This window comes from Dromiciops gliroides, chromosome 3 (genome assembly GCF_019393635.1).
Source record: "Dromiciops gliroides isolate mDroGli1 chromosome 3, mDroGli1.pri, whole genome shotgun sequence".
NCBI classification, from domain to species: Eukaryota; Metazoa; Chordata; class Mammalia; order Microbiotheria; family Microbiotheriidae; genus Dromiciops; species Dromiciops gliroides.
Window position 1 is genome coordinate 643,075,362 of NC_057863.1, and position 21,540 is coordinate 643,096,901.

General features: G+C 49.3%; 1 protein-coding gene across 6 annotated transcripts in view; it reads right to left on the reverse strand.

The window, feature by feature from the left end:
* Positions 1 to 21,540, reverse strand: part of ACTN4 (actinin alpha 4) — an 84,871-nt gene that overhangs the window by 4,611 nt on the left and 58,720 nt on the right. For 3 of the 6 annotated variants that reach the window (XM_043991650.1, XM_043991649.1, XM_043991647.1), the window contains exons 5-17: positions 18,666 to 18,753; positions 17,388 to 17,466; positions 16,284 to 16,365; positions 14,035 to 14,120; positions 10,902 to 10,994; positions 9,929 to 10,159; positions 9,259 to 9,406; positions 3,338 to 3,488; positions 2,179 to 2,287; positions 1,386 to 1,526; positions 916 to 1,098; positions 683 to 817; positions 90 to 269 (exon numbers count right to left, since the gene is read on the reverse strand). In XM_043991650.1, coding sequence (XP_043847585.1) covers positions 90 to 269; positions 683 to 817; positions 916 to 1,098; positions 1,386 to 1,526; positions 2,179 to 2,287; positions 3,338 to 3,488; positions 9,259 to 9,406; positions 9,929 to 10,159; positions 10,902 to 10,994; positions 14,035 to 14,120; positions 16,284 to 16,365; positions 17,388 to 17,466; positions 18,666 to 18,753 — 1,706 coding nt within the window. Of the gene's footprint in view, positions 1 to 89; positions 270 to 682; positions 818 to 915; positions 1,099 to 1,385; positions 1,527 to 2,178; positions 2,288 to 3,337; positions 3,489 to 9,258; positions 9,407 to 9,928; positions 10,160 to 10,901; positions 10,995 to 14,034; positions 14,121 to 14,675; positions 14,762 to 16,283; positions 16,366 to 17,387; positions 17,467 to 18,665; positions 18,754 to 21,540 lie in introns of all 6 variants that reach the window. The other 3 variants (XM_043991652.1, XM_043991648.1, XM_043991646.1) reach the window with 1 other exon arrangement.

The window sequence follows — 21,540 nt, forward strand, 5'->3', positions numbered from 1 at the left end:
GAGGGTGGGCCAAAGTTGAGGCTGAGCCGTCGCCCTGCGTGGGGTGGGTGTTCCGGGACAAAAGCCCGCTGCGGGGTCAGGGTCCCTACCTCCATAGTGTAGTTGGTGTGTTTGTTGTCAAAGATGAGGGCCTCTTGAATGAGCTGGTGCTGCTGTTCCAGGAGATCCAGGTTGGGCTTATAGTCCACGATGCTCTGCTCATACTGCTTCAGGTGGTTCAGCTGGTCCTCCAGGGTACCATTCATCTCAATGGAAATGCGCCCAATTTCCTGGGTCAAGGAAAGGAAGGAGAGCCCCGGACTGAGCGAGCTTCGTCCTTTCTCAAGGATGCTCCTGGCTCGGGCGGATAGCCACCCCTTTCTAAAGGGCTCGTTCTTATCTCCCACTGCATCTCAACAGGAAGGTGCCCTCCAGCTCCGAGGGTTGGTCTCTATCATTGTGTCTCCCTCCCTGGACCAATACCAATAATGCCATGCCACTCTAACCCCAATAATCTCCTCCAGAGCTTAAAAAGAATCCCAGTGACTTTGCAGAAGACTCTCTAACTAGCCAATATTTTTCTCAGTTTCCTGTCCGAAAGACTGGACTGAGAACTCTCTTGCAGCACTTCTGGATAGACCATCTGACGCCAGATGGCGCTCTAAGCCCACGGCCAGCCCTTGGTGAATGGCTCCTCCCTCACCTCCATCTTGGTCTGGATCCATGGCCCCACAATGTTGGCCTGGCTGGCGAACTGCCTGCGGAGGCGCTCATTGGATTGCTGCTTGCTCTGCTCCTCCAGCAGGGCATCATCCCGCTTTGGCACGAGCTGCTGGACCTGCCCGGGACAAAGTCCATCAAAGGGGTTATAGTCCGGCTCAGCAGGCCAGCCTCCAGCTCCCAATGCTCTGATCCCAGCCTGCCTTTTGGCCTTACCTTCTCCCACTTGGAGTTGATGATCTGGGGGGTAACAGTGGTGTAGGGGTTGCTCCCCAACAGCTTGATATGGTTACATTCAGCAATCCTCTGGGCTTCTCCATGGATGGCTAGGATGGCCTCCCGCTCCTTGTCAGCATCCGGCAGAGTGGACTTAAACTGGTCATGGGCTGCAATGAGGCCCTGGAAGGTAGGACCCGTCACAGATTAAAGAAAGAAGTAGGACTGTCATCAGGTCTAATGGAAAAGGCAGCTATGTCCTTCCTTTTCAGCAGATCTAGGGTGCTCAAGCAGGAGGGCCCCCGGGGGTGGGGGTCTGTAAAAAATCTGGATTTGATAAGCAGGAGTCTCTAGGGGCCAGAAAGAGGGAGAATGGAGGGCTGGACTGGCTTCAAGATGCCTAATCAGGTGGCAGAATGCCAGGCCTGGTTTGGTTTTTGCAGAGATGGGGACTGATGCTTCCTATCTACCTCAATCTCCTCAATGGTGTGGACAATGAACATGTCTTGTAGATCCTCCATTGCACTCTCCATCCAATTGTTGAATGGCGCCGCACGCTTGGCATATTCCAGGTGCAGCTGGTCAATTGTTTCCAGCTGTTTCTCTGTTTTCTGAAGTGGGGAGAATGGTGGGAAGGGTTATTAAAGAGGAAGTCCAAAGAAGAGGGAGCACCCGTGGTGGTGATGGGTGAAAAGCCAAGGACAGGCTTCCCAGTAAGGACAGAGTTGTGCAGCCAGCTGTACCCACACAGGCGTGCCCTCAGGAACACAAGCGGTCAGCAGGCCTTGCACTTGGGACGGTTCTCATGGCCTTGGGCCTCCCCACACTGCCCTCTTCAGAAGTTCCCCTACAACGATCATGTTCTCTTTTCTTCAGGCTACACATCCCAGCAGGACCTTTAGCTGATTCTTCCCTGGCCTGGCCTCAAGACCCTCTCCTAGGTGGGTTGGCCTCCCCTGGACAGTCCAGGGTGGGACGGGAGATTCTCTTGCTGCCACATCCCAGCATCGTCTCCCCATCGAGATGGCCGGCAAGCCGTCCACATCTTTTGTTCAGACAAAATCTCTCTACGTACACCTCCCCCAGCCTCTATGTGTTATCGATATTTTGAATTCTTAAAGCTCACGGGTGCCTATCACTTAAAGCAATGCCCACCTGCACTTCTGATGCAAAGGAATAAGGGGGGATCTGGGAAGTGTGGTCAGGGCCAGGGCACTGGGAGGCTCCATTTTTTTGTTTCTGTGCCCAGACCAAAGACCTCACCTCAAGAGCTTCTCTTCGACTATGTGTCAGCGAGCCAAGGGCATCCCACTGGTCACAAATCTTCTGGCACCGAGTATTGACACTTGGGGAATCATAATAATCCAGTTCGCTGTGAAGACAGGGAGATAAAGGCTGTGGAGGCCCATTGAGGCCCATTTTCCTTGGCATGGGCAGTGGTCTTTTAATCTCTTAGAGATGCTAACTGGTGTAGGTTGGTCTATCACTACTTATGAGTAAGGGAAATGGTTGAGATGATCCCTTGGGGTCTGACATTAATTAAAGGCCTTCCATTGGGGGGCAGACAATTTGTCATACATAGAGCAGGCAATACCAAAAGCCATCAAATATATTCAATTTGCCAAGGGGAGGATGGGGAGAGGGAACCCGATGACAGGAAGACGGGACTGAGCAAGAGAGCAAATTTGTCCCACCCAGGGCTTGGCTTCTCCAAGTATCAACATGGGCGATTCAACCTCACAGAATAAGCCTAACTTTGGAGACAGTAAAGGCAGGCAAGGGAGGAGAGGGCTGTGCAAAGAGCAGTTCTAGACAAGGAACAGACAGTTATTTTTGGGAGCTCTCTGCTGGGACTGAAGGATTTTCCATTAAGTCATGCCCTGGGCCTCCCACTTCTAGGTGGTAGACACCCAATCTAGGGGAATAAGACACACATTCATTGGCTCCCCACAGGCCCAGTGCTGAGTGTACTAATTGTGTGCATGAGTTTATCTGACTAGGGTGGGGAAGTGAGGAAAAAAATCCTGGGCTGCCTGGAAGCTCTTACAATAAGTGTATTCTAATCGGGAAAGAAGGGAAGGGGGTTGGGAGAGCCAGGAACAATAGTGCCACTGTCCTTTCCACTTCCCCCTCTGGATGCAGGGCTGGGGGCCTGGGGCAGCCTTGCTTAAACACAACCATGCTGGACGAACACTGAAGGAGGCAGAGGAAGGCCCCTCCCACCCAAACCATCATGCTAAAACAGCCTCCAGCCTATTTCTATGACTCAGATGTGGTGGAGGCACGGCTCAGAAAGGCCTCTGGAGATAAAGGGATTGGTTGGGAAGGAGACAAAACCCCAGGTCCCTGGTTCTTCCCCAAAGAACCTTCTGCTGAGAGCTGCCCCCACTGTGGGCCCCACACGGGAGAGAAGCCAACATACTTCAGCTCCTGGGCAATGGCAGCAATTTGTTCCACGCGGTCCTGATGAGCTGCCAGGTCGCTCTCAAAAGCCTCATGTTTCCTGATGAGGGCTTTGATGTCGGAAAGGGTGGCTGTCTCATAGTCCTTCTGTTTCAGCATGGCCTCTTTGCCTGTGGGACAGGAATCAGACAGCAACGGTCAGAGCTGGCCAACAGAGACCTAGGACATCTGCAAGTCCTATTAAGCCAGAGGGGCGTTCCTCATCAGGAGGTAAAAAACTAAGGCACAAGGTGGGTTCATCTGGAGATAGGCAGAAGAGGATCAGGGTCTTGTCCATGCCCTTGGGGGGGGTGGGGGGTGGAGAGAATACAAGTGGCACTGCCTCAGGGTCTTGGCTCAGAAACTGGAAGGCAGGCATCTTAGGCCCAAGGAAGTCAAATACTCATGGAGCTTTCAAGCAGCCACATTTTAGGTTACTTTCAATGACCAATCCATAAGAAGACAGATGGAATCCAGAGAAGATTGGGGATAATGGGAGAAGGGGTCGGGGGAGAAAAATGATAGCTCTCCCCAGAAAGCTGAAGAACTGTCAGGGGGAAAAGGGATTAAATGTGTTCTGTCTGGTACTAGAGAGCAGAACTGGAAGGAATGAAGGCAAGTTTTAAAAAGCAGATTTAAGCCGGGGGGGGGGGGGGGGGGAGGGGGGGGGGCGCGCGGGGGGGCAGGGGGAGATACCCCCAACACTTTAAAAGTGAAATAGACTGCTTTGGGAGTGGAGGCTGTAAGACTACTTGTTAGGGACACAGTAAAAAGGGAATATTATTACTGTTCAGGTATGAACAAGATGAGGTGGTTTCCAAAGTACCCTCTCACTTTAATGCCATGATTATGTGAATGAAGGCAGGGCTGGAGACAGGCCTGAGGCAGGAAGGAGTGTTGGATCCAGGCCCAGCACAGAACCCTGAGAGGCGGGTCCTTATCTCTACCCAGAGCTTCCCTAGGCTAAGTTACACCATCCCATCTTTCCCAGGCTCTGTACAATGGGGCAGCTGGAAGTGTGAAGGGTTCATCTGTCAGGCCTTTTGAAGAAGGAAAGAAATGCTGTTATTAGGCCTGGAGTCTAAGTAATTATACACCTGAGAACAAAAGCCAAGGAAACGATGTAGAAGGTTCAGCCCATTTAAGGGAACTTGAGAGAAGAGAAAAAACACTTCCAAGGAAAGGAACCTCAAAGATCACTCCCTAGGCTCCCAAGAGGTCCATGCTCATGACAAGCATCTCCTAGAAGTCCCTAGGACAGACTGGAAAATCAGCTGTGGTCCTTTGGAACGCCCAGGCCCCAGGCACGCACTAGGCTCTTACTACTAATTCATCCCTAGCAGCAGAACAGGGTGAACAGTGCCCACTCAATGACAGGTCCAGAGGCCAAGACTGGACTCCCTTTTAGCCCCCCTACCCAAACCCAGAGGTAGGGGCAGCAGAAGGCAGTTAAGCTTACACTAACACAAAACTAAGAGATGGTGAGGAGTTGGCACTCAGCTATAGCCCACAGACCCTCAAGCAGGGAGCTAGCATTCACACAGCACTGTGGGATTTGCACAATGCTTGACGTGTCACCTCAATAGACCCTCACAACCCTGTCAGGCAGATGCTATCATTGTTCCCATTTACAGATTAAGAAACTGAGGCTGAGAGGTCCAGTGGTTTGCCTGGAGTCATGCACTGAGTAAATGTCTGAGGCAGGATTCCAACCGGGACTTCTGACCCCAAGCCCATTGGTGCGCCTGCTAGGCCAGTGGGAATGGCAGCAAAGACTGCCTTAGCCAGGGCCTCCACAATGAGGAAGACCAGCTGTAGGGCGATCAGAAGCCAGAGAACCCAGTCAAGACCAGAAATGCCACACTAAGCCACCTGAGCTAATGCTTTGCCAGAAGACGGACACACTCAGAAGAAAGGGCTGGGAGACTGATGGCCTTTCTGTCTCATGTCAGGAGGAGGAAACAGTAGCAGCTTCACGTGACCCCACAGCTGGGAGTACAAGGGCTTTGGCTCTGGGGAACGAGAGGACAATAGCCGACATGGGGATCTGGACAGGCACCAGAAAAAGAACTCCATGAAACTGTGCAGGGAACGCAAATGACCCCAGGGTGGGTCAAGTCTTCCCTAGAGCAGCCTGAGGAGGGCAGCCGTGCCAGGCCCTATTTCTGAGAAAATACTCCTAGAGTGGGAAAGGGACCCCAGTGGGTCAGAGGAAGGGATTTGAAGGAGCTGGTTCAGTCCAGTCATTTAGAAACAGGCAAAAGAGTGATCTGCCAAAGGTCACTCAAGACTCAAATGATCTGTGTCTTTTCTGAACCCCAATGACGAGCTAGTGTGACCCATGAGCTTCCCCTTACTTCAGGCTTTCCTGACAGTGACAAGGAGGAATTTTATGCAACTCTGATAATATGCAGGAGACACCATGGCAGCAGAAAAGCTGGGGTTCTGTTCAACTGAGTCAAGTTTTTTTTGCTGTTGTTGTTGGTTTTTTTTAAAATAGCAAATAACAACAAAACCACAGGAGTATCTTGGGATTTTCTAGTTCTTTTAGCCACCTGTATAGTGGTAGAGACCTGGTCTGTTACTTGTGAAGCCCTGCCTGATCTGAGCCTGACTTAGCCTGGCTTCTTTTCCTTATTCTCTATCCATCACCAACTTCCCCACAACAGTCCAAAGGTGGCAGGCAGGTTTACTGCCCTTGAAGATGAAAATGTCATTTACTTGTGGTTCTTCCTTTGATTTAATCCTTAAATGCAGTCAGTAGGACTTCCTTTAATTGGGTTCCCGTCACACTGCTGCACTGCCAACCGCATTAACATATTCTCTCTCTCAATATACGGTAGTTTTTGGTATAGAAGAAAAGGTAGCCCCCAGGAGCTTTGCAGGAAAATGATGATTCCACAAGGTCCCAGTGAGAAAGGGAACATTCCAGGTGTGGGGGCCAGTTTGTGGAAAGGGATGGAGAAAGAAGCTGGGACATCACGTAGTTAGTCTGGCTGGACCAAAGAATCCAAGATTAAAGAGGAGTGGGCATACCAGCCTGGAAAGGTAGATGGGAAGCAGGCTGTGAGGGGGTTTTCAATGACAAGCAAGAATTTGTATTGATTCCTAAGCCAACACGTGGTCACTGAAGAGATTCATAACATTTCTCTGCCTCTCTAGCCTCTGCTTAAGTTATTTGTACCTAAGCAGCAATTCTTTTCAGGTGGTCTTTTCTGCATATACTTATCATGAACACCGAAATACAAAATGAGCAGCGATACATGATGAAACCCCAGCTCCTTTCTAAGACTCCTCCCATTTAACCACAAATTTCTTCCTCCTTTTAGGGTTTCCTTTATAATGAGAATATCCAGGCTTGTAAAATGAGGTTACTTCAGCAATAGATACATGTGCTGGTCACTAGGCAGGGCTTTCCCAGGTGCAGGGCTACATTTCTGCTCAAAGACAGGAGAAAAACCATGTTTCTTAACATTCTGTCCCCTTCTCTGTCAATATCACTGCAGAAGTGGAAGGATGAAATCCACCTGGCGACTGTTCTTAGTTTATGGCTTGCAACAAACCCGTGGCCTGAGACGTGTGACGAGCCCTTTGAGGCTCTGAAGCATGAGCAAAGCCATCCAGGAAGATCTGCCGGAGCCTGTGCTCGCCTGGCACACCCTTCAGCCAATCTACCAGGAGACAAGAGGTAGCAACCTTATGCCCAACTTCACACGCAGGCAAGTAGCAGAATTACATGCGAATTAGGTCACTGGGATTCACGAGCAGGTTAGTAGAAAAATCTCTGGCTTTGAAGGCAGAGGGCCTGAGTTCAAAACCTGGAGTTGATACTTTCTTTGTGTGACACACACATACAACTTTGTGTTAAATAATAAAGACACAAACTAGCAAGGAAATAAAGAAGAGGATGGGGGCTGCAAAAAGGTTACAACATGAAGGAGGGAAAGCAGCATCCATTCAGTGCCAACTACATGCTAGGCACTGCCAATTGCTTTCTGATGATTTTCTCACTTCCTCCTCTAGACAGCTCTGGGAGATGGGAACTTTTATTCTCCTTGTTTTACAGTTGAGGAAACTGAGGTAGATCGAGGTGAAGTGACCTGACTACACATGTAGGAAGTACCTGAGGCCAGACCTGAACTCAGGTCTTCCTGACTCTGGGTCTAGCACACACACAGCTGCCTCCGAGGACGAAGGAGACAATGCCTAGAAATTCTGGGATGGAGTCGGCTTTCCCAGGAGTCCTGAGTGGCTCCCAAGAGGGCCAATAGGAAAGAAGCTGTATTTCCATTGAGGAACAAAGGTCAACTATGTCTAATTGGCCAATGTTCTAGCTCCAAGCTGAACAAACTCTGCATATGAATCCAGAGGGGATTAGGGTCTTTTTCCCCCTGGTGTCACTTGGATAGCTCAGGGAACTCGAGGGAGGCATGAACTTCTGAAAAGCTGCCTGCCTGCACTTGACAGCTGAGGGGGCTGACAAAAGACCACCTCTGGAATTCGGAACCAAAGGCGAGGAGACCAGCTGAGCTGGCCCATCAGGTTGGCTTTCCCGGTGCAGTGAATCTCTCTTCAGAGCCAAAAAAACCCCAGGGGATTGAGGAAAGAGGGAAAGGCTAAGCAAAGGGGCAAAGATGAAGGCCAAATCTTATAGCCAGTGTCAGGCTCCTCAGACTCTGGCCACTCTGCCGTGCTCCCCTGGGCCTTCTCTCTCAGGGGAAGAGAACTGAATCTTAGCAGGGAGCCGGACAAGCCGTGGATGAATGAATGGGCCTCTTGGACCAAGGGAAGAGCCAATAACCAGAGCGCTGGAGCATGGAAGGGGAGAAGCAGCATTCTCAGGCATGACTGGGTCCTGAAGGAGGGGAAAGACGAGCATCGCCCCTGGTTCTGCTTCTTGATCCCCAGCATTTCCCACTAAGATCGGGGCTAAGGACCAGGTTGGAGTACAAAGTGGAGTCTGTCCCTCAGGATTTTTGAGGAATCCATACACATTCTGGACCAAAGTGTGGCACAAAACACATTCAGCAAAACTTATTTTTCCTTTGGGAGTTGAACAGCCTATGTTGGGGGGGTGGGGTGGGGTGTTGGTTGTTCAGTGTTCCACGTGAAGAAGAGTGACCCACAATACAAGAATACTTATCAATCTAACACCACAGAAATGAAATGAAGAAATCTGACTGGTGCATTTTCAATTTGAAGGAAAAAGCCAAGAGTATAGCACTAATGTCTTTAAAATCACGGTGGTTGTGGAAAGAGAAAAAACCCCTACGCTTATTCTTGAAAGCCTACTAGGGTACTAAAATTGGGGGATCCCCCAAAGAGGCAGCACAGTGGAGTGGGAGGAATGTTGTCAGGAGAGCCCTGGGTTTGAACCCTGTCTTCAATCAATTACGAGGCTGGGATGATGGGAGAGTCCTTTAACCTCTCTGAGTGAACCTGTTTCCTCACTTGTAAAATGGGAGGAACAATCCTTTCACTCTCTACCTCTGCAGGCTTAAGCTTTTTAATAACCCTTCAAGTGTTCGTGCAATGTGACTCTCAGTCTAAAAGAAGGATCAGGCTACCAGACTTGGGAATAAGTGACTGTTCCTGAGCCGGGATGGGCTGCCTAGCATACAAGGCCAAAGAAGGCTTGGGTCATCTTCTGGGACGCTGGGTTGTGTGAAGATCAAACCGAGATGGGTCAACCCAGGATTTGTGTGAGAGCCATAGCAAGGATCAGATCCCTGGTCTTTCGGGCTAGCATCAAAGGTCCTTCTGCCTGACCATGACAGTGATGGTCTCCCTTTAAAAGCTCTCTGAAGGGAGAGTCAGGCTGTGGGCTTGAAGCAGAACCTCCCTCAGCCGAAAGCTAGACAGACAGAGAAGAGAAGCAGCTGGCTGACCCAGGGACCCTACCATCAGTCCACGCTTCATGGATAGAGGCTTTTTGCCCAAACTTCTCTGCCAGGTGATCCAGCCGCTCCAGCCGCCGAATCACATTGAGCAGCCACTCCTCAAAGCCCTTCTCTGCCTGCTCCAGGTGCTGCCAAGCATTGTTGATGTCCTAGAAATCAAAGCATAGAAAGAGCTCTTTGAGTCACTGAGAGAATGAAAGCTCACTTTTATGTCCATAGAGAAAGGGCAGGGACAGTGTCCTAAAGACTATTCTGTCCTCAATGGAAGTGTGAGAGATTTGAACTAAGACACCAGCCTGAGTCAAGTAAGTCAGGAAATCAAATTGCTCTAGTCAAAGGACGGCAAGCAGGCCATTCACCTTGTGCTTCATGACACCTGAAGAGCCCCTTCTCTTCCCCAGGGGCATAACATGAGAGCATGTTCCCTTAGTCCTAAGGTCAATCCTTGGCATCAAATGATGTAAAGGTGGAAAAAAACCTTAAAATGGGAAATTATCTAGTCCAACCCTCTCATGTGATTGAGGTAACATGGGACCAGAGAGGGGAAGTCACTTGATTAAGGCCACGTAAGCAGCCTCTGAGGCATTTAGCTTCTAATTTCCATATTCCAGGCTCTTTCCCAAAGGAAGATAGCGATAGTGAAAGGTTATCCATGCAGACCAGTCACTTACTGACACCATCTTGCCCTCAGAGGGCATGAAAGCAGGACGGTTACTCAGGCGAAGTTTGGTCTGCAGAGTATTGAAGTTGATCTCCAGCTGGCATTTCTCCTGCACTTTGGGTGGTTTGTGCACCCGACGATAATCGCGGAAGTCCTCGAGTTTCTGCTGCATCTCTTGGATTGTCTTCTGAGGCACACGGTCTTCTAGCCAAGGAATGGTACGTCGGATCCATACCAGCAGCTGTGAAGTCAGGGAAAGCCAGGTTTGCACTGGTGAGGAGGCTCTTATTGTACTTTTAGTAGTATCTCAGACACAGACACATTGACACAGATACAGACAGACAGACAGACACACACACACACACATATGTTGATACCATAGAAGTCCCAGGAAGGGGAAAGGCTGGAATCTGAAAGTTATGGGGCTGATTTTCAGAGGACAAGAGTACAGTATCCCTTCATACCTTGTGAGAATTATAAGTCACTCTTTACGTGCTCATCATGAGCACAACTTTACAGTTACAGAGAACATAGGCTGTGTCCAGTAACATGCTGAATTGAACTTCAAAATTATCTCTTGATGGGGGCTGCTAGGTGGAGGAGTGGGTAAAGCACTGGCCCTAGATTCAGGAGGACCTGAGTTCAAATTTGGCCTTAGACACTTGACACTCACTAGCTGTGTGACCCTGGGCAAGTCACTTAACCCTCATTGCCCCGCAAAAACAAAACAAAACAAAACAAAACAAGTCTCCTAAACTGTTGTGTTAAATGCTGGTCACAGTCATGTATTACACTGATGATACTCTACCTCTTACCATGAAACCAGCCCACAGTGTTATATACTTGCGTATATAGAAATGTATGTTGCCTCTGCATGTAGGAATACATTCTCTCTGTCTCACACACACACAGGAGCCTATGGACCAATGTAAAAAGAAGTGGGGCTGGCCCTTCCCTTTGGTGCGTGCCTAGAGGGGACTTACGTCACTAGCCAGCTTCTCATAATCCTCCATCAGGTGCTCATTCTCTTGATTGACAGCCAGCACCTTGCAGATCCTGTTAGCAGCAGTCTCAGCCTGGGGAAAGAGAAAAGAGCAGAGACACAGTCAGGGTCACATGGGACAGCTCCCCAGCCCCTTTTGAAGTTGCTGAGCCAGGTCCCGACTGCCCCCTCCAAACCTCCACCCCTTTTACCCTGCAGAACAAGGGGAAGGAAAGGAAGCAAGTCAGTCCCAAGCAAGATAAAGTCTTGAAGAACTCGCTGCGCTGTCGGCGTTTGCTGGCACTTGTGTTTCCATGGTGCTCTCCCAAGGAAGGCTCCTAGGCTGCCCAACTTTCCAAGATGGAATCCAGCCCCAATATTGTTGGCTGTCATATTATGCTAGCTTAGGAAGAGATGTCCAAATACCAGAGGTAGACAGCAGCCCCCAGCTAAAAGTCCTATTGCTCATCTGGAGAGGCTCAGCATTTCTGGGGCTGACAGCTCTATGAAGTGGCAACCTCCAATGCTCCCCCAGCACTGAGAGGAAGCTGGGAAAGGCTAGGTAGGGTCCACTTCTCCAAAGGGAGCCAGGTCCTCCTCAAGAGGTGTATATGGACCTAAGAGCTTCAGACCGGTGATGGGATAGCTTGGCCTGGAGGGCCTGGAGGGCTGGGCAACCTGTATGGTGCCTTGGGAAAGAGTCTGAATGCAAAGCATAAGGGTTGTGCCCCTTTCCCCATCCCCCAGCAGAATGTGCTTCCTAGGGGAAACAATCACCCTCAGGGATGAAGGGGTACACGAGCAGGGATTCAGGTGACTGAGTCAGCGGTGGTCTCCTCAACACTGGGGACGAATCTAGCAGAGCCCTGACAAAAGCGGCCTGGGGTCCTCCTGTCCTCTTGCTCTCCCCAGGGCCGGAGCTGCTTTCTTTAGATGATCACAAAACAAGGGCCAAGGAAGTTAAGGAAGGAGAGGGAAACACACAGAAAGGAAAATGGAGAGAACAGGTACCTTTCAGGAAGCACAGAAAGGATCCAAGAGGAGGACTTGAAAGCCAGACAGCAACAGAAATAGTGAGGAGGGTCTATAGAAGGACGGGGAAGGAAAACAAAAGGCCAGGGAGGTGAGCTGCTCAAGGGCCTCCGTAATCATGAACTCCAATATGGGAATCAAGGGCTTGAGGTGGAGCCCCCTCCCCAGCCCCACCCCCACGGACACAGCCAAAAGGGGGGTGTGTGCATGCACACAATCACACTTGTTCATTCTGGGGCGCACTGGCATGTGCTGCAAGATGCTAACAGAAGCCAGAGCACCATGCAAGAGGTGCCGGGTCTAAGTCAATGCATAAAAACTCCCCAAAGAGAGTATAGAGAGAAAGCACCAACACAATGAAGTCTTGGCTGGGAGGAAGGGAAGAATGTTAGTCCTTAACCTTTGTGCAAACAAAGGTCAGCTGAAGTGTGTGAAGGTGACAAGTTTGAACTTCCTGTTATACAACCTCTCCCTTTCTTCAACTGCCATTCATCCCCAAGCCAGTAAGACTCCCTAATATTGACAGAGCTGAGGATGGATGATGAAAAGAGGCATCTTAGTGACTGTAGGCAAGAGGGCAGGCGTGGTTCCCCCGAAACCCCTGCATAAACTCCTCAACCACTCAGCAGGCCCTTCCCCCAGTGACAGCTGACCAGGCAGGGCTGGTGGAGGGACTGGGTTCTTCACCACGCTGTGGCAGCACAGCGCCATCCAGTATGGGGCAAACAGGCCTAGCAATGCTATGGGGCAGCACAGCACAGCAGCCACCCCTGGTGCACCATGACCTTTTGGCTCCCAGTCTCCCTTTGAGCACCTGGACAAGCCATTACTCCAGAGTTCCCATCTAGAAAACTTCTGGGCTTCCTTCATGCTCCTCTACCCCAAAGGCACAGGCTTGCAGAGAGCTGGAATGTTAACCCAAGGGTTAGAATCCAAGAGCACCAAGGGGCTCTTTGGGTAGGTCACAGCGTACTGAAATGACCCCTACCTCCTCATCCATTTCAGCCTTCCCCAAAGTCTACTTCCAATACCCAAACCTAAGCAAAATCACGGAAGCCAGGCTGTCACAAGAGCCTTGTCAAGTAGGAAGCTGCCTGATGACTACGGGGAAGAAACCAATGCCATCTGTAGCTTTCCAGAGACCCCTGAACTGACTTTAAAAGCTGGCTGTCCATTCAGGACAATACTAAGAGTCAAGAAGAGTCCAGGCTCCCCCCATTTCAGGGCCATCTGTTTGGACTACTGTGTTACCTCTCTAAGCTTCTGGTGCCCAGAGGAGGCCACTACTGTGAGGGTAAGGAGACCAATGCCTCAGTCAAGACAGCTGGGCTCCAGAGAGCCCCTAGCCTCAGTTATGCTGGCCCCTCAGGCTATACTGCAGAAGCTCTGGAGGCAGGCTAGCCAAACCTGGCCTAGTGCTTCCTTCTCTCCTTTGCCTCTACAGCAATGGGGGAGTGGAGGGGGGTTGGGGGTGGCTTTTCAGGGCACTATGGGTCTAAGATGCTTTGAGCTAAGTACTTAGCTGAGCCAAGGAGGAGTAGGAGGCTATGATGGGGAGCATTTTGCACAATTTTGTAAGTTGGTAGAAAATAGAATGCAGTGAAAATCTGCTCACGCAGAGTCCTGAGGCTATAGACTTGTCCAGAGAGCACATCTTGGGCATCATGGAAGTGATGGGGAGATTGTTCAACAGATTTTAGAGGAGGGATCTCGGGGCTGAAATAAATGCTCACTGTTAGTTTCTTAAGATGTCAAAGGTAAACACAGAGTTTTCCTGCCATACCAGGGAGGGAAGTCAGGATCAGCTGGGACATCTCCTCCCCAAACTGACTCTTGGTGCCCCTGCCAGTCAGAAGCCTGGCCTGATCAGAGGCACTATTTCTCTCCAATACCAGCCTCGAAATATTTTAGAAGGAAGTGACAAGAGTGCCTCTCCTGCTCACTCTGCAGCGTTCCACTAATATATTGCTCCTGATCAGGGTGAAAAACAGAGCCAGGTACAAGGCAGAGCAGTTTCCTGCTACAATCTATGCTCTGGAGATTTCTCACAGGGACGTAGGCCCCTAGCTGCAGCATCAAGGGCTCCCCCGCCCAAAGCTCACCTTTTGAGCCCCCGAGAAAGCGTGGTAGAAGCAGGACACGTATGTCATGATGGCCTTCTCATCGGGCCTCAGAGTGCCCACAATATCTGCGCAGAGAGAGAGAGAGAAAGGCAGGAGAGAGTGAAAAGTGCAGGGGCAGCAGCTGGAGGCAGGGCCCTGGGCTCATGCAGGAGAAGAGAACAAGCATTCGCTCTGGACTGGAAACCAAACCCCAGCTTGGCCAGAAGATTCTGGTGTTTATGTGTGTCTACGTGTGTGCCTTCATGCTTGTCCTGAGTCCACAAATTGGGTTCCCAGACTTAGGGGTAGGGGAGTAGACAAAAGAGCTTTACAAAGGTGGGTTCCATTTCTAACCACACCTTTCAATGCTGGGAATTTGCCTGGGTGATGGCTCAGGGGAGGAGACAGTACCAAGGTGGGGCTGGGCCGACCCAAGCCTGAATACACACTACTGCCGTTTTTCTGTTCCTAGCCATGTAGTCTGGCCCCGCTGGGGGAACACACAGCTCAGTACCAAGGGGAAGGGGAATGGCTTCCAGTCAGCAAGAGGCCACTGCCATCTGCAAGAGAAATGAAGTGAGCATGGGAGGCTGCAGGGGCAGAGGGACAGCGAGGCAGGCCCAGCCCTCTCCGCCGGGTACCTTCTGCGCTCCCGAAAAGGCATGGTAGAAGCTGGACACATAGGTCATAATGGCCTTCTCATCAGGACGGGCTGTGTTCACGATGTCTGAAAGTGAACAACAAGGGTTAAAGCGGCTGGCAGCCGGCAGCCAGCTCACTGGGGTGGGGCTGAAGGGAAGGAGAAAAGGGCACAGGGGTGCCAGGTTCAATGACATACCAGGAAAGCAGTTGGCTGCTGCCGCCTAGGAGACAACATTAGTGTAATGAGTGCTCTGGGCTCTACCCCGAGTTCTGCCACTAATCAGCTGGGGCATCTCGGTTCAGTTCCTTTCCCCCTTTGGATCTCAGATGAACCCTCTGTAAAATGACAGGACTGAACGAGATGATCTCTATTGACTGAGCTCTATGTGCCCTCTCCCAAGACTGCACAGAAGAAAAAGCCCTGGGCCAGAAGGGTTGCTTGCAAAGGCCATTTCTCTGAAAGGTCAGGACCATCAGACCAGGCAACTGATCAGTGACTAAGGACAAGGACGGGGCTGGTCCAAAGGAGGCTCTCTCCTTTCAGTCGTTTTGCAGTCATAGCTGACTCTCTGCGTCCCCACTTGAGGTTTTATTGGCAGAGATCTTGTAACAGTTTGTCATCTGAGGCACACGGGGTAAAGTAACTTGCCCGAGGTCACACAGCCAGTAAGTGTCTGAGGTCAGATTTGCACCCAGGAAGATGAATCTTCTTGACTCTAGGTCTGGTGCTCTACCCACTGTATCACCTCACTGCCCCTCCCAGGGTCAGGGAGATTGGAAATTCCCACGGTCAAATCCTGCCCAAGGGGATAAACAGGGCCTACTTCCACTAGCTCTTGACTCCATAAAGCAGTAAGAAGAAATGACTTGAAGAAGGCCTTCCTTGGACCTCTGGCTGATACGGACAAAAAAAGTGATACAAGCATCTTGCTTTCTTGTTGGTGTTCAGTTGTGTCTGACTCTTTGTGACCCCATTTGGGGTTTTCTTGGCAAAGATAATGGAGTGGGTTAAGCGACCTACCCAGAGTCACAGAGCTATTGTGTGCCTGACATCCCATTTGAACTCAGGAAGGTGAGTCTTCCTCTATCCACTCAGCTAGAAACTTATTAAATAAAAGTCTTCTTTGCAAATCCAGCCTTCCCTTCAGAAATCAAGTCCTACTTCTCTGAATACTCTTGTCCTACATGGATTTTTCTTCTTTCTCCAACACCTTTTAATGCTACCATCTAGACTAGAGGTTTTAAAAATCAGCCTGCAAAACTCCCAAGGTGCAGCCCAAACCAGATTAAAATGTCTCTGGGAAATGTGTAATAAAGTAAAAATACAGAGATGATGGTGATTTGTGGTTTTCTAACTCTATGTGCACAGCCAGCCTGCACGGTCTATTTCTGTCTAAGTTTGACACCAGGCATCTGGACCATCTGTTTTGCCATGGGCTTGTATAAAACATGGTCAATGTACTCTCCTCTGGTTAACATGTGCTCGCTCATTTTATTTTAGAATGAGACTCTAAGCACCTTGAAGAAAGGGGCACAAGGCAGGCCCTCGGCACAGACTTGCCACATGAACATCTAGTAAATGAAAGGTCAGTAATCCAAGTGCTTACCCTCTGCATCCAACATCTTGGGGATATCTAGATACTTCTCAGCGACTTCAAAGGCATTGTTCAGGTTTGTGACAGGGTCATCCTGGAGGAAGATAAGAAGGTGAGTGATCTACTAGGGACTAGCAGAACAAGTAACTGTCTAGGGAGGAAAGAGGCAAGGAAAAGAGAGCAGTCTTAGGTTCCCACTTCTGCTGGGACCCATTGCATGTGTTTACTTTCAACATCCCATGTAAGCCACAAGGAATCACTAATGCTGGTGGAAGAGGGGGAAAAGACTGAATAAATAAGGCCTTAGGGAAAATGAGACACGAACAAGGAATCTAAAGATGGCTTCTCCACCGGGCTGCCAGGTTCATTTTCCTAAATCTTCACTGCATACACAGGCCCCTCCTCACCCCCCCCCCCCAAGAGCTCTCCAAGTTAAAGACCAAAGTTCTAAAGTAATCTGGTCCCCATTGACTTCCCTTTCCTTCCCAACACAACCCCTTTGGCTCCAGTCAATCGCAATTCTTCATGGTTTCTTTAACACCTGCCTCCAAGATTTTGTAAATGTGTGCCTAACCCCAATGCCACAGAGGGCCCTCTAACACACCCTTTGCCGACTGCCCTCCCCTTCATTAGCTTCATCACTTTCTAAATTCTTGCAACTTTGGCTCTGCCTACTTCTTGCCCTGGCATGGACTTTGTCTCAGCATCTACACAGGAACTGGCACATAAATAGGGATGAATGTCTAAGAATGGATCAAAGGAAGGTCTCCCTTCCAGAAGCCGCCTTCTAGCTGAACAGGGCTGTCACAGACCAAACAAGGGCCAGGCTCCTCAGACCCTGAATGGTCCTAACGAACAGCAGAGGCAGAGAGGAAGCTTCTTGAGGGGACCTGGCAGGAAGGCCTAGGCTGCTACAGGGCCTGGTTTTAAAGGAAACACAAGGAGGCCTTAGGATTGTAAGCATGAGACTGTCAACAATGGAGCCAGCTGGAGGACTTTCTCTCACCACTGCCCTATGGAGTCTCAACAGTGCAGGGGGATCAGTGGCAGTGCTCCTACCCCATAGCAGTAGTATATCTTTTACACGATTGGGGCAAATGGGGCTGAGGGACCTACCTTGCGCAGCTTGTCATACTCTATCAGCTCCGGCCTATGCCTGTGGATCAGGGCGTTGAACGCGAGACCATCCTTCCAGCTGAGAAACAAAGCCACGTGTGAGTTTCCTTCTCTCTACCACTGCAGGAGCAGATTTTACTAAAAGCCTCACATCTAGGGACTGGTTCTGAGAAGAGTAATAGGAGCGACACCGAGGATGAAGAACCCCTAAGGATAATCTGTTCCAATTTCCTAATTTTACACCAATGGACAGAGAAGTAGCAGCTTTACTAGGGTCACACAGGGAGTAAAATAACCGAGTATGGTCCTCTGAATATAAAGCAATGACTGTTATTGCCCTGTCCCATGGTGTATATGTTAGCAAAATCAAACTACCTTCTTCAATTGTTCATTTGGTCAGCGTTATACGAAACTGGCACAGTGAGCGTGAGTGAGACTTGGAGTAAGGATGGCTTGCCTTGGATATTTACTAGCTGTGTGGTGTATGCTGCTGGTTAAGTCACTTCACTTCTCTGTGTCTCAGTTCTGTCATCTGTAAAATGACCTTACAGGCTGTTCTGAGAATCAAACGATTTAACACATGTATAAAGCTTTGCATACCCTCAAATGCTAAATAAGATGTTAGTGATGATTAGATTTTGCTGAGGACTCTGACAGTTTATATGGCTTGTACAAATTTACTTTGTAGAGAATTCTCTCATTTGTTGGTCACGGATTTTCAGAAATTGGGGATTCGGGGCCACACCGGCCACACCTCCAAGAGGGATGCTAAGGACTCTGACTGAAGGTAGCAAGATGAACGAGATGACCAAGAAGCAATGAGCCCTGGGCTTAGAGTCAGAGAACTTGGACTAGAATCCCAAGCAGCCTCTGGGACTCGGTTTTTTCCTCCGTAAAATGAAATGGATTGGACTAGATGGTACCAAGCTCTAAACTCCATCAATCCTATAACCTTTCAAAGTTTCATTCTCACATCTCGGATTGTTTTAAAGGAAGATAAAGGTGAACCATAGAGGGCTTCAATAATAGAGGACAATGGCATTCCAGGAGTGTGATCTGACAAGTTTTCTTGTCTGGGTTTAACATGCACTCAATAAATGGTACCCCACCCCCATACTGATTTCTGTAGGTGCTGATAGCTCTCTAAGGTTATGGTAAGTCGGCAGCACCCAAGGCTTTTCCTAGACCCAGCAGCTCAGCTTGTTCTGAAGCAGGAAGCAGAGTGTTCTGGGTCAGGGTTATAGGCCTGAAACAGAGACTCTGACTTCAGGGGCTCACCTGATGTGGAAGTTCTGCACGTTGACATTCTTGTATGGAGCAGTCTTTCTCTGACACCAGAGAAGGAGACCCTCCTTGGCAGAGGTCTCTGTGAGATAGACAACAGTGAAAATGAACGTCAGACCCTGTTCCCCAGGAGGTAGAATGTCCACCCCCCCCCCCCCCCGGAGCATCTACCTCAGGACGTTGATGCAATAGTGACAGCAATACCTGTCCACACCAATGACCTTGTTGTCTCTCTTTGGGAACATTTACTTAGCCACTCAGTCCCTTTTCCAGCCTCCTTTCTTAACCTCCTTTATTCCATTTTAGGTCCCATGGACCTAATCAATTTCCTCTCTTGGGGAAAAACTCACTTCGATAGCACATCCTACAGAAAACTCTGGAGCCTTGAATTCCTCTACCTGATCATAATCTTTTCCCATTCTCATTCCTTCCTGCCTTATGATCCCCAATCCTGTTCTCCATCCTCACTGTGGCCTCCACTTTCTCAGTCCCTCAGGTCTTTCCCAGGCCATCACTTCTGGACCCCTACACTCTCTCCTCCATTCTCTAGCTTGACTCCTTAGTGAACCAACTCTCCATTAATTCTCTTGCTGCCTTCCCACCTCCATCTCCAAACAACTGCTTATAATTCTTTGCTAACTCCCAGCCCCAAGTTATTCCTGCCATCTATCTCCTTCGCTCCTATCCACAGGCTGCTGAATGGTGCTGGAAGAAATCATGAAAACATGTTGACTGGGCCCTCACTGCAACAAGGCAAATATTCTATTCCCCCCAAATTGGTTTATTATCCCCCTTTCCACAGTTCCTGTCCCAATTCTTCTCATCTCTCCTCCTCTGACCTTCTCACTGAGAGCTCCCCACTTTCCCGGTCACTTAGACATCTCCTTTAATCTCAGCTCCAATGAAAAAGTGACCACCTCTCTTCTCTGCACACTGGAGGCCACTAGCTCATCATGTCCTGGCCTATACTTTATTATCATTCCCTACCTGTTTACCTGCTCCTTCCCCTTGGCTTAGCCAATCCTCTCTTGAGTTTTCGGGATACTGCTCTGGCAGGCCTCACCTCAGAATCCATGCTACATCTGCTCACAGTGGGGACACCTCCCCCAGGGTTCTGCATGGAGCCACCTTCTCTTTCTGGTCAGTACAAGGGAGAACCCTTGATGATCTTGTCAGTTCCAAAGAGCTTAATAATCACCTCAATGCAGATGATTTTCCATTCTCAGGCTCTCTGCTGATTAAATCACATCTCCAGCTGCCTCTTGTACCCCTCAAGCCGGATGTCTCACAGATGGCTCAAAGTCAATTCATAAATCTTTCCTTTCAAACGTTCTCTTCTCCTGCATTTCCTTACCCAAGGCTCAATTCACTCGGACTCCTAATCTCAGTTGTCATCCTTGACTCCCCATTCACACTCACTACACTGATCCAATCTGCTGCCAAATCTTCTTGTTTTTACCTTCAATCCATCTCTCCTCTGATACAATACAGCTGCCACCCTGCTGCAGGCCCTGTCACTTACAGTATTTCCATTGCCTCAAGTCTCTTCACAATCCCAACCACCATCACTTGGCTGCCAAGGCCTAACTAGGCCACCCACCCTAAGCAATGAGCACCACAGCTCCCTCTTCCCTTCAGGATTGAATCTAACTTGGGCTCTTATTTCAAATCTTTCCCATCCTGGTCTCTTCCTGTTTTCTTAGGACCTCTCCTACAAGCTACAGGCCGGCTGCAGAGGGTTCCTGGGTGTCCTTCACATAGAACACAACATCTCGCAAGGCCCACGCTTGGCCTGCCCTGTCCCTCATCTCTACCATGCAGCTTTCCCCAAGACTCAGCTCAAACTCCAGCTTTTGCATAAGGCCCTTTGTGGTCTGCCAAGATGCAGGAATGTCTTTTTCTTTTCATATTACACCTTCATTTATTACGCATATATCGTGGGTGTACACAGATGTTTTCATGTTTTCTCCCCCAACTAGAATATATACTCCTAAAGGCAGGATTTTTTCCCCGGGGGGGGGGGGGGGGAAGGGGGAAGGGAGGCACACGGTGCTTTCTTTTTTGTATCTTCAGCTCATAGCACAGTGTCTTGAAGATAGTAAGCTTAACAGGTTCCAAAATAACATTTTCTTGCTCTTTGTAGCAAGAGTATAAGGTATTATGATAAAAACAAACAACTCTTAACTCCTACCAAATGACAGTACAAAAGATATAAAAATTAAAATTCCTAGGGGCAGCTAGGTGGCACAGTAGATAAAGCACCGGCCCTGGATTCAGGAGGACCTGAGTTCAAATCCGGCCTCAGCCACTTGACACTTACTAGCTACGTGACCCTGGGCAAGTCACTTAACCCCCATTGCCCCCCCCCCAAAAAGGTAAAAAAAAAAAAAATTCTTCAGGTGATGGGGGAGAAAAATTTAACCAAATTATTGTATTTTCTAAGGGGAAAAAAACCCCACATTTAACTTTTAATTGTTAGTACCTGAGAGGCCACAGGAAATCTCAGAAAATATAATTTAGCCCAATATGGTTCATGCTAAAGTGAACAATCCTCTACATCTTTAATAAAAAGTATGATAAAATATCATAGCCCAATATGGTTCACGCAAAAGTGAACAATCCTCTACATCTTTAATAAAAAGTATGATAAAATATCATGTCTATAAACTTCTATGGGCAGATGTTGTTACTTTTTGGGGGGGGGGGGCGGGCAATAGGGGTTAAGTGACTTGCCCAGGGTCACACAGCTAGTAAGTGTCAAGTGGCTGAGGCTGGATTTGAACTCAGGTCCTCCTGAATCCAGGGCCGGTGCTTTATCCACTGTGCCACCTAGCCGCCCCAGATGTTGTTACTTTGATGACAAAGGTTA